Source organism: Lacerta agilis, chromosome 1 (genome assembly GCF_009819535.1).
Source record: "Lacerta agilis isolate rLacAgi1 chromosome 1, rLacAgi1.pri, whole genome shotgun sequence".
Taxonomy (NCBI): Eukaryota; Metazoa; Chordata; class Lepidosauria; order Squamata; family Lacertidae; genus Lacerta; species Lacerta agilis.
The window spans coordinates 49,319,130-49,332,147 of record NC_046312.1 but is presented as its reverse complement, the minus strand read 5'-3'; the positions used below and the strand labels follow the sequence as shown (position 1 = coordinate 49,332,147).

Genomic DNA, 13,018 nt, shown 5'->3' with positions numbered 1-13,018 from the left:
AAGGTCACCCAGTGAGTTTCATAACCGAGTGGGGATTTGAACCCTGATCTCCCAGGCACTAGTCTAACCAGTACATCACACTGACTTCCGAGAGTACTTATGGGGCAGCTATATAAATTAAGTAGGTAAATAAATATGAGGGAAGCAAAACGTCAGTTAGAGAGAAAGATCTGAAATATTTTCCTTGAAGCTTAAATTTCTGTTATTCTGGGTTGTTTTATTTGATGTTTTAAAGTATTGTAAACTGCTTTGATATTTTTTGTTTAGAATATAAAGCAGCATAGAAATGAAATGAATAACAACAACAAATCCCATTGCAAAAAAAGGTGCCTAGACATTCCATTGTGGCAACCACAACCTAGGTTTAAGGTGCTTAGCTTATTTGGTGAATAGCTTGTAGATTTCTGAGTTTCTAACACTGGTCAGAGAGATGAGTATCAAAGTCTCACCTCTGTCAGACTTTGGTCAAATCATTACCTCTCAGTCTGAATTTTCCATACCCAAAAGAAGGAAATAATAGCATGACTGTGAGACCAAAACACAAATTAGCACTACAAAGCATTTTGAAAATTAGAAGCGCACTCTCTATACAAGGTTTTATTGAGGATGCAACTTTTATTATGCAATTTAGTAAAAGCCTGAAGTTCAGCCAAGGAAGCTAACCACTAAGAACTGAGTTTGGTTTGTGGCAGAAGTGAGGAACTTCCAACCCAGGGGCCAATTTGGCCCCACTAGGGGATCCCATTTGGACTGTGGGACCATTTCCCCTAAGCTGGTGCATTGGGACCCACTAGTGCAGAGCTTTCTAAAGTGTGTGTCACGACATGTTAGTCGGCTGCAATATGTAGGTGTGTCACGCAAACGCTCCCCACGCTCCTCCCAGGACTGGAAAGAGGTTAGTTTAACCTCCAGTTTGCTAGTAAAACTAAATTACTGTGTCGTGAAATGATGCATGTCTAAGAAGTGTGTCACCGACATGAAAAGTTTGGAAAGCTCCGCACTAGTGGGTCGCAGTCTGACCCAAGTTGGGTAGTAAAAAGAACACTAGTGCCATGCAAATACATGGTAAAAGATTAAGAAATGGGTCCCCAAATGCATGTTTAGGTCAAAAGTGGTCTGAAAGGTCTGTAGATATCTGCCCTAAACCACACACCCCGCCTATCCGATGATGTCAATGGTGTCATCAGCTGATGGGCAGAATCTTCTTGGAAAGCTTGTCCTGCACTGATTCCTTCAGCTTCTGAAAAGGATCAGCATCAGATAAAAAACTGAGTCTGCTTTCTTTCACTGCACATACAGCAAGCAGACCCCTTTTTCTTCATTGCTTTACAATGGAACAGCCACTGCCAGAGCCAATGTCTGCTTTATGTGGCATCATAGTGACATTATGTGATTGACAGGTGAACTGCCCTACCCACCTGTCAAAGATGGCCTGCAGGGTGAAGCCAGATAAAGACCTGACCCCCAGAACCAAAAAAGTTCCTTGCCACCTGCTTTATGATGGGGGGGGGGGGAAGGATTGCAAGTGCTGCTTACACTTGACAGCAGTTTTTGAGATCTTATACATCTTATGGCAGGGGAAATCATGTTTTCTAGGACTCACAAATTAAAGTAAATCAACGGATACGCTCTCTAAAAGAATTAACTTTTATTAATTATCTGTATGTGATTGCCTGCAAAGGAAGTGGCGTTGTAGGTAAAAGTCCAGACCGTTAGGTACCCCTGACCGTTAGGTCCAGTCGCGGATGACTCTGGGGTTGCGGCGCTCATCTCGCTCTATAGGCCGAGGGAGCCGGCGTTTGTCCACAGACAGCTTCCAGGTCATGTGGCCAGCATGACTAAGCCGCTTCTGGCAAACCAGAGCAACACATGGAAACGCCGTTTATCTTCCCACCAGAGTGGTATCTATTTATCTACTTGCACTTTGACATGCTTTCGAACTGCTAGGTGGGCAGGAGCAGGGACCGAACAACGGGAGCTCACCCTGTTGTGGGGATTTGAACCGCCGACCTTCTGATCAGTGGTTTAGACCACAGCGCCACCCCTATCACAAGATTTTACTTCCTCCCAAATAAAGTAAAAATAAATTCCGCATACTGGCATTCAGAATAGGTTGTATTATCCTGGAATGAATCCTATGGATCCACTTCAGTTCTGAACATTTTTCTAATATTAAACACAAAAAACAGTAGGTGGAGACTAGAATAGGAAGCTCTGGTTTGTTCCTCAAGATATATTTAGATGTGGGATCAAAGCCTTCCTATAATCAACCTCCCTTACAAACAGCTTTCCAACTGCCAGGGTGGCCATTATGCACCAGTATCAAATCTCAAAGTTGTTGCTACATGAACTATTGCTCGTCCAGTCCAGCTTGTACCACATACAGTCACATATACAGCCAGAAAAGCAAGAAACAAGATAGGGGAGTGAATTCCTTTATTGCGCTGAGGTGTTTTGCAGTATGGAACTGTCACCTTCCCTGCCCCCACCCCCCAAAAAACTCCCACTGTTTTTGTTCTGTGTTAGAAATCACAGAGTGGGGGAAGGAGGGAGAATGGCTTACTTCAGTGTTTCCTTATTCTTGCTACAGTTGTAACTGGGAGTAATGCCTCCCTCTAGCTAGTACTTTAAGTATTGTTGCCTGAAAAATCTATTCTTTCAGAAAGGCAGCGGAAGAGTACCGTATATACCTGTGTATAAGCCGACTTTTTCAGCCCATTTTTTGGGCTGAAAAAGCCGCCCTCGGCTTATACTCGGGTGAAGCGGGCGGCTGCAGAGGGACAAGCGGCAAGAAAGGGATCCTTTCTTGCTGCTTGTCTCCCCTGCCCTGCCGATCCCGCATCTGTGACTGCTCTCTGATCCCTCGTCCTGCGTGGAGGGAAAAGTGGGGAGAAAGCGTTCCTGGCCAATTTTCTCTCCCCATGCCTTGCGCAGAGCACGCACAACACCGAGGGATTGGAGAACCGCTGCGCTGAGACTCTCTGATCCTGTGCCTGCTCTGCGCAAGGCATTGGGGAGGGAAAAACAGGGAGAAAGTGCTCCTCAATGCTTTTTCCTTTCCGATACCTTGCACAGAGCAGTCACTGCTCTGTGCGAGGATCGCCTCTTCCTCCTCCTCCCGTCCCTTCTCCCCGAAGAGGAACAGAGGTAGCGACGGTGGCAGCGGGAGCAGGAGGACGAGCATCGAGCAGGCGCGCGAGTCGGCTCAGTCCCAGAGAGCCTGTTGCTTTTGCCCCCATCCCATCCCAGCTCAGTCCGCCATAGAAACTGCCCACCCTGAAACTATCCACCCCTGAAACCTTCCCAGATTCTGCCCCCTTAATTCCTCCCTGAATATGCCCCCTCCCCGAGCCCTCCCTGTAAAGAAACACTTTCTTTCCAAGCCCTCCCTCTTAACCCCTGCCCATCCCAGCTCTGCCCACTGTAGAAACTGCGCTGAGACTCTATGATCCTGTGCCTGCTCTGCGCAACGCATCGGGGAGGGGAAAGCGGGGAGAAAGTGCTCCTCGATGTTTTTTTCCTCTCCGATGCCTTGCACAGAGCAGTCACTGCTCTGTGCGAGGATCGCCTCTTTCTCCTCCTCCCGTCCCTTCTCCCCGAAGGGGAACAGAGGTAGCGACGGGGGCAGCGGGAGCAGGAGGAGGACGAGTATCGAGCAGGCGCGCGAGCCGGCTCAGTCCCAGAGAGCCTGTTGCTTTTGCCCCCATCCCATCCCAGCTCAGTCCGCCATAGAAACTGCCCACCCTGAAACTATCAACCCCTGAAACCTTCCCAGAATCTGCCCCCTTAATTCCTCCCTGAATATGCCCCCTCCCCCTGAGCCCTACCTGTAAAGAAACACTTTCTTTCCAAGCCTTCCCTCTTAACCCCTTCCCCCATCCCAGCTCTGCCCACCCTAGAAACTACCCACCCTGAAATTTTCCCAGAATATGCCCCCTTGCCCCTGATGCCCTCCCTAAATATGCCCCACCCACCCCTGAAACCTTCCCAGAATCTGCCCCCTACCCCCTTAATCCATTCCAGAATCTCCCCCCTTAATTCCTGCCTAAATATGCTCCCTCCCCCTGAGCCCTCCCTGTAAAGAGACCCTTTCTTTCCAACCCTTCCCTCTTAACCCCTGCCCATCCCAGCTCTGCCCACCCTAGAAACTGCCCACTCTGAAAATTTCCCAGAATATGCCCCCTTGCCCCTGATGCCCTTCCTAAATATGCCCCACGCACCCCTTAATCCATCCTAGAATCTGCCCCCTCTCCCCAAAACCTTCCCAAAATATTCCCCTTGCCCCCTGAAATGTACCCACAATATGCCCCCTTACCCCCTGAGCCCTCCCTGTAAGAGACCCTTTCTTTCCAAGCCTTTTATTGGTATTTATTTTTATTTTTGAAATTTACCAGTAGCTGCTGCATTTCCCACCCTCGGCTTATGCTTAAGTCAATAAGTTTTCCCAGTTTTTTGTGGTCAAATTAGGTGCCTCGGCTTATATTTGCGTCGGCTTATACTCACGTATATACGGTAATCACATTTACTATAGCAAGGAGCACTTAAGTTCCGAAATGCATTCTGAAAACGGGGAAGAGAGGCACACGCAAGAATTTGGTTCAGTGGATGACATAAACACATACTTCACTCCCCTGTAAAAGGATTAAACTTGCAATTTACAATCCCATCCTGTGAATGTGTATTCTGAGTTAAGTCCCACTGAATTTCATAGAGCTTGTTCCGAAGTAAGAGTGCATAAGATTGGGGCCATATAGTATAAAAACGTAATATAAAAACAAAGACCGCCCATCAGAAAACACTTTCTATATAAACATGAATTTTTTGCTGTTCGTGTCAGCAGCAGATATTTAGAAATTCAAAGGGACGGTAAACAAAACTGCTCTAGTTACATAACTTTAAAGAGAAAGACTTCCTATCTCAAAGCGTACTGTGCACTATATTGTTGTAAAGTTATTTAAATTCCTAACACACCATCTTGTTTCACATTTTAAGTAGGCCATCTCAAAATACAAAAAAAGTTTTGAAAGTTAGGAACGACGATCCTAATAACAGTTTTCATCTTTCTTCAGGTTCCCCACTCCCCACCCCAGGCACTGAAAACTCGACTGCTTTGATATTTAACAGTACCTCAAAAATAATCCTGCAGTATGATCTAAAGCTGGTTTGCAGCTTCTGACACTGAAGTGCACATTTCCTAAGTGACATGCTGTCAGTATAGGAGAAGTTCCAAAGCTTAAGTAAACGTACCAAAGCTTAAGTAAACGTATTTAGCAAGCTGAGCATTTACTATTATCAGCCTTGCATTTAAGAAAGTAGCCTGGTAGTCATAGGCAAATGCATGGAATTCCATGCAGCCAAGTGAGCAGGCTGGTGGATGAGTTCAGATCATGCCATCCCTTCTCTGCCAAGCCACTAGATTTCCATGCTAGTTGTGGTGGAAGAAAAGTCTTGTCTTCCACAACCAGCACGGGCAGACACAGTGGGCACTGGGCAGGCAGAGTGAGGACTGTCCCTCCTTCATGAGTCTTGCTTGATAAAAGGTAAATGTTGTTAAGATGCAAACCGCTTCCGTTTCTACGCTAGCTGCATGGTAATACAGTATCTGCATGTTATTTGCAAGCTAATCACTTTTTTAAACAGCTCTTACAAAAATACTAGAAACTCAATGAAAAGATAAAAATTCATCATAATAGCCAACTTATGCTTCTCCCCTATGTACACTTGTGATTTATCCAGAAAACACTTCTGTAAGAAGAAAAAACTAGCAGCTACTACCCATTATAATCTATTTCTGCACAGGAATATTAAGTTTTTCATTTTCCTCTTACATGACTTTTAAAAAGACTGTCAAATCAGGCCAGAAAACCAAGCTTTATACAAAATTTGCCCCACCTAATACCACAGCCTCTCCATCAATATACAGCCTTCTCTCCCTGGCTCAACATATGAATTGGTAAGTTAATATGACTCATCTATTGGCATTGCATCAAACTTGCCCTGAAACAATCAGGGGCCCTCTGCACCAGCTAAAGAATTTACTGACACACACATTATTATGCCAACTTCAGAGAACAAATCACCGATATTAACCTTAAAAACTTTTAAGTAACCGACTAGATTTGCCTTCTATGCACAACTAATTGCTAACATTCTGATCATTCATTCACTGGAACACTCCGGATGCATTTTAGGGGCCTGGTAATTATTCAGAAACACAAGTTAAAGCTGCTGCCTCTTTAAAGTCTCAGAAAGAATGTTAGCCAATTCTTGCTGGCTGTTTCCTAGGGACTAGCATAGTTCATGACATAGAATTAAGAAACAAAACAACCTTTACTGAAGAAAATTAGGACAGAGACTGAAGTGGCAGACATATCAGCATAACGTTATGATTCCGTGAGGAAAAGAGTTTGCCATTCTGCTTTTAACCATGTTCCATCTCATTTTAACCTCTTTTAAAACAAAAACAAAGTTAATGCTGACAGTATTGGATTCAGGCCACAGTGGCCATGACCCAGCTTGATTCAGTTACTTTTCAAGTGGTACGCAGCAGAAATTGTTGAAATCAGTTCTTTAAAAAGAAACATGGTGTCTGCTTGAGCTCCATCTCTCCTGTAACTAGGAAGTTTAACCACAATGCAGAACTACAGTGGATTTTGTCCCCATCAGTGCACCACCACATGAGTTAGGTTGAGCTGAATGTGAGAGAGCATACTTTTGTTTAAAACTTCGTTATGGAGTATCTATGTAACAAGCTCACACAGGGCATTCTAAAAGAGCAAAAGTATGGCTATTCCAGGTGCTAGCATGCAAACAGGTGTTTTTTGGGGTGTGTGGAGAATATAAAGCTAATCCTTACCAAGACCACCTGTAGGCTTTCAGTTTCTTCTTTTTTGTTTTATTTGCATGTATTTATTTATAACATAACACGTATAATAACAGATGCCAAATAATACAAAAGTAGGAAGGGATATCTAGAAGTAAACATATAGGAACAGATTTCCATACAAAAATCAACCATAATAAATTAATATCACAAGGTTCCAAGTAACACAAATGGGTTTACATTATCCTGTACCTTATTATTCCAGTACATTATAAAAAGGCTCCACTTCTCGATAAATACATTATCTTGTTGTCTTCCCCCCTCTGCTTCTCACTGAGCTTTCAATATCTGAACCCCCAGGGAGAAAGATCTAGTATAGTGGTGGGTATTGGTACACACTTGAGAGTGCCTTAATTTAATATTTTACTTCATACTGAGGGTATTAAGTTTTTGGTAAGATAAACAGGCAGTGGTTTACAGTGTGGGGAGTGGGGGAGAGCAGGTAGGAAAATAACACTATAGGATTTTCCCTCCGCTACTGCAATACAATAGGGTTGAACTTCACCCAGGGAGCACTCTATGCTGCCCTCTGCCCTGTTATAAGCAATTCTATGACAAAGCAGTTTCCCGCAGATGACTGTTCACACTTTTCTTAAGAACATTCATACAAGGAGATTTCACTGCCTTCCAAAAAATGTTATTCCATTGCTGAACAACTTTAGTAGTGAGGAAGTTTGTTTTAAATACCTCTTTTCGAATGCAACCATTGTACAGTGGTACCCCGCTAGACGAATGCTTCGCTAGACGAAAAACTCGCTAGACGAAAGCATTCGTCTAGCGGGAGGCTGCCCCGCTAGACGAAAAAGTCTATGGGGCTGCCTCGCAAGACGAAAAAATTTCGTCTTTTTTTTTTTTTCGTTTTGCGGAGCGCGGCTCCCATTGCCGCTCCGCAAGACGAAAACCCCGCTAGACGAAAATTTTCGCGGGACGAATTATTTTCGTCTAGCGGGGCACCACTGTACTTTGTATCAATGGAAAGGTAGAAGATCTTTTATGCTATTATGTTTGATTCTTCCAGCATCTGGGAGGTCGAAAATAAAAACACGTGTTGGAGGGGTTCAGAACTCTTTGAATATTGAGAGAAGGTGAAGCTAATTCCAACACACAGTGATATGATGCACATAGGTTCTCCCAATTCCACTGGTGCATGGAGAATCGGTTCACCCTCATTAGGGGAAGATGGGGAAGGAACAAGACAGGGAGGGAGGGAAGGAAGCAAAGGTAACAACTGAGCAGTCCCCTCCTCCTGCACAGGGTCAATTGGCACCAAATGCCCTGTGGGATGGATCTTGATGAGCTGGTAAGGTTTACTGTCATCTAACAGTAATATTATTGTATTATTATTACTACTTGTAAGCTGCCTTGGAAGGATCATTATCATTAAAGATGGGATAGTGTATAAATAATTGTATTACATTATGAACAACCTCCCCACAGCATATAAACAGCTGCAACTCCACAGTAATGTTACCTATAATTCTAGTGCACCAGCTTGGATAGAAATAGTAAGTACTCCTAACTACCTTTTCTAAACAGCAGCTTGATTCACAAAGGCTTTCTGCACAGAAATAATTAAACCTATGCCCCAGCCATATACCAACACAGTTTAAAAGTACCACCATTCACAATGCAAAAGCTGTAGTTATATTCAGTACAAAAATTAATAAGAATCTGTACATGACACTTGGTATAACTCTCAAAATGGCCATGACAAATATCTTAGGTGGGAAAGCACGAGGAAATACAATTTACAAAAGGTCACAAGACATTTATTTGTGTCTTCTACTGGCTCAAGTCAGAAATGGAACTTCATTAGAAATTCCCTCTTAGCCTATAATGCACATGCACATTTAGAACTTTTGTTCTAAACTGAACCATTGTTAAATATTTAAAAGGCACAATGCAAAACCACAATTTGGCAATTGGGGGTAACCTCAGGAGTCATGCACTCCCATCTTTCCCCATCACCTATTCCAGCTACAGATCGGAATGAAAACCAAAGTGGCAAACAATGGTCAGCACCTTGAATCCAACCAATAACTAACCAGATTTTCAACTGTGAGCCCAGGCACAATGAAGCCATGGGTAAGGCGGGGCAGATATGACATTAGTTGCAACAAAACACAGGACAACAGTATTGGGATTTAAAGAGGCCACAATTTTACAGATGTCAGAACTTTTTGGTGCTGGCATCGGTTTCGTATCCTAACTAGCCTGACTCCTGGCAGATGCTTAGCAGGGTTAACCAAAGCTAAAGGTTGCCCTATGATGTACATCAAATTGGGATAACCCCCCTGCCCAAGGATCCCGTTAAAGGGATACCCTGATACTGTGGAGCATGGTGAGACCTGCCCACCCTTGCTCAATGAAAGCTAAGAATCCAACCCAATGCCTTATCTGCAATAATTTGTGACTGTTGCTATGAGGTAAGTGAAGTCCCCAGACAGGCCAAATAAGTCTGAACGCAAATGAGTCTGCCTGGCCCTGAATACAGTGACCGAAGGCTTCCTCAGCAAAGCTCCCCCCTGGGATGTGCCTGCATGCTATTGGGCAGCCCAAAAACATCTAGAATACGGGAAGAATGAGCAGGGCGCAGCTGGCTTTTATAGCCAGGGAGCGGACCAGAGGGAAAACTTTTCCCCTTCTGGTCCACACCCAAGACACGCCTCATAGTACACCTGCATATGGTCACAGCCACAGGTGAGCCCCAGCATACAACAAAGCCAGCAGAAGAGGAAAAGTTGAGAGAAAGGGGGGCATCCAGCAACAGCTGTGTTTGATTGCAACTTCCACCTCCTACCATGCGGAGGTAAGCGGGCTTTTTAAAAAAGAACCAGATACATCTGGAGTTCAATAACTAAGCCTAGTATCTTATTTTGACAGGCACATTGTAACAACTGTGATCATTTCATATGTGCAACACTTAGAATGTCCAATGTCTTCCTACTTCTACCATAAAGCATATACATTAGCCTGCCTCACAAATTTCCAGCACCACATAGCACTAGATAAACTTTATCTATGACTGGTGCATCCAATATTTATTTTTGTTTTGCTATATACATCAAACCAGAGCCAAAAAGTGTTGGATGCCCACACTTATTTTCACACATGAAAAAAAAATTAGCAGTTCTCATGGTAGCTGGGAGAAGACGTATCTTTAGAAGATGCTATTAAAAATATACCAGTTTCCCTACCTGTTTCTCACTCAAAGCTGTGATTTTGGCTTGGAGTTCATGAAGCTGCTTCTTCAGATCAGCATTCTGATTAGAAAGAGAGAGAGAGAAAGTATCTGTGAGAAAGCTCTTTCAATTCTTAATAAAGAATAGTAGGAGTACTTTAAAACTCATAGGAATGCTATAAATAACAAGTTGTAACCAATGGGATTGCTTAAATAGCACAACAATGAAGCCTATTTGAACTGCCTGGTGCTACAGTTTTATGGCTCTTTTCAATATTTAGCATCATTTGGGTGGCATTTTCATGTATTTCATGAAGACATGAAATGCCATTTAAGACTTAATTAACAAAGACATCAAGGAGTACCCTACAATATGTTCCACATTTTCTTTCAGTGATGTGCTCCACTAAAGAAAAATGAAATTATTTTTAAAGATACATCTAACATTAAATCACCACCCAATCTCCAAAGGCTATTTCACACTTAAAACCTTTTGCCCCAGAATATGTCTACAGTATACATGAGGTGAAAGAAAATGAATGCACCTCCAATGTTACAATTTTGGTGAACTAAATAAACCACTACCTTCCTCATTATATGGTTTTAAAGAATCTTCTTGTGAACAAAACACTGTAAAAAATAATACTGAGACCGTATACTTAATATATGATCTGATGAACTTTTCTATTTCACTTTGTGAAAAATGCAACAAGAGGAATGTTTGTATTCTGACTTCAGGAATGAAGAGTGTGAACAAAACTTATTTACCTGTGGATCCTGCTTCATTTGGGCAACCAGTTTCTAAAATAGAAGACAGTGGTATTAGTACTGCATGTGCTTTACTGAAAGTTCTGCAAGCGAAACCTATACAGTGGTCCTTGACTAAAACTGGATTTTTCATAAAAGGTGTTGCTTATTTCTGCCACCCTTATTCACATGTTTAAGTATGCTGCTACTAGGGATAAAGCTGGGTAAGCTAAACTAAAAATTACAATCATAAACTGGTATAAAAAGCAACACAGACAATCGGTTCAGTTGCAAAAAAAGCTATCTATATAATAAAAAATTACAAAATTGCCTTCATGTGGTCTTGGTTGAAGGACAGAAGTAAAAGAAGAAACTTTAATGCATCCCTCGCCCTGCTTCTTTGTGCTACTTTTCTATACTTAAATTGTAAGTCAGAAAGCAGGGGCTTGTTACTGGTGTCAGCAAAAGCACCTGGTATTTGGGTGTTTTACAAATAAATGAAAACAATAATTATTTAAGAATTGGCACTTCAGGTTAAGTTTCCCGCCTCACACAAAAAAATCTCCAAAAAACCTACTACTTTCCCAATAACTACAACTAATCCAGAATGCAGCAGCTAGACTGGTGACTGGGAGCGGCCGCCAAGAGCACATAACACCGGCCTTGAAAGATCTACTTTGGCTCCCCGTACGTTTCTGAGCACAATTCAAAGTGTTGGTGCTGACCTTTAAAGCCCTAAACGGCCTCGGTCCAGTATACCTGAAGGAGCGTCTCCACCCCCACCAATCTACCCGGACACTGCGAGAAACCAAGTTACAGGGAACCAGGCAGAGGGCCTTCTCGGTAGTGGCACCCACCCTGTGGAACGCCCTCCCACCAGATGTCAAAGAGAACAACAACTACCAGACTTTTAGAAGACATCTGAAGGCAGCCCTGTTTAGGGAGGCTTTTAATGGTTAATAGATTATTGCATTTTAATGTTCTGCTGGAAGCTGAGGGTTTCCCCAGCCACATGGGCGGGGTATAAAGAAAATATTATTATTATTTCCTCAGGTATTCTGCTTCTCTGGGTACTTTTTGATATTTTTTAAAAGTCAGTATAAAAACCAAGTGGCATAGGATGTTTGTCACATCTGGGAGAGCACATTAAAAATATTCCCTCTGACCGCTTGATCCTTGGTCTTGAAACAAAGCTTATTCAGTGATTTTAAAAGGCTTGCTTGAGAATTAAACTGTGTAATACAGCTAAATTACAGGAGATAATGGCTTTAATAGATAAATTAACTTCTCATAGCAATATAAATCTGCTAGGTTAATACATATAGAATATGTGTTTGATCTATCAAAATTAATTAAATTGGCACTAGTAAACAATTTTGCACTACACCTATATGAGGATTTTGTGATCTTTCCCACAGTTCCTAACAAATACTTTCACTCTATAGGAGCAGCACAACAACATCATTCTAAATAAAACGGCATACTGCTGGGGGGCAGGTTAAACTGATTTCCCATTTGGTTACTTATCCCCAACACATGAGCAAACACAGAGAGAAGTTTTTAGATGCAGAAATGCACTATCTATAATGGTCTCCTTATGTCTCGCCTGACAGAACACACATTAATGCAAAGAACACAGGTACCACTGAATTCAAAGGAGAGGGTTATGCTTTAAAGAAGAAAGGTATTGACCATTACATTCCCACAACTATTTAATGCTGAAGTTATTCTAATTCTGGGGTGAGCAAAGTCTGTCAAAATTTGCTTTTGATGTATTTAAGAATACGTTATTTTGTAGGTTAATAATTTGAGATACATTTTTCATCACCACACGGTCACTTGTTAGAAGATTTGCAGCTTTCTTTCTTTCTTTCTTTCTTTCTTCATTTCTATCCATCTTTCTTGTTTGAAAGTGACAAAGATGCTAAGGGATCAAAAATGGCAATGAGCATGTGAACTCTGTTTATTATTCTGTCAAGGGCTGACAGTGCTCTGACGGGTGTGTGGCCAAAGCAAGGGGGGAGGAGACTGACCTGGGAGAGGGTGTCAGCAATTATGCGGTTCGGCGCCACTCATGAGGCAGGAGCCAGAGCAGGGGGAAGAAGAAGGAGCACAGCTGTTAGGGATGAACAGGGGGCGACACAGGACCTGTCAGAGGTGTAGGAAGAGGCTGATCAGGCCTCACCATCCTCTATGCCATTGTCTCC

General features: G+C 42.7%; 1 protein-coding gene across 5 annotated transcripts in view; it reads right to left on the bottom strand.

Annotated features, from left to right (window-relative positions):
• The window catches only part of PHF21A (PHD finger protein 21A), a 131,500-nt gene that overhangs the window by 72,279 nt on the left and 46,203 nt on the right, over positions 1-13,018 (bottom strand). For all 5 annotated transcript variants that reach the window (XM_033149130.1, XM_033149121.1, XM_033149140.1 and 2 more), the window contains exons 4-5: positions 10,833-10,865; positions 10,081-10,146 (exon numbers count right to left, since the gene is read on the bottom strand). In XM_033149130.1, coding sequence (XP_033005021.1) covers positions 10,081-10,146; positions 10,833-10,865 — 99 coding nt within the window. The remainder of the gene's footprint in view (positions 1-10,080; positions 10,147-10,832; positions 10,866-13,018) is intronic.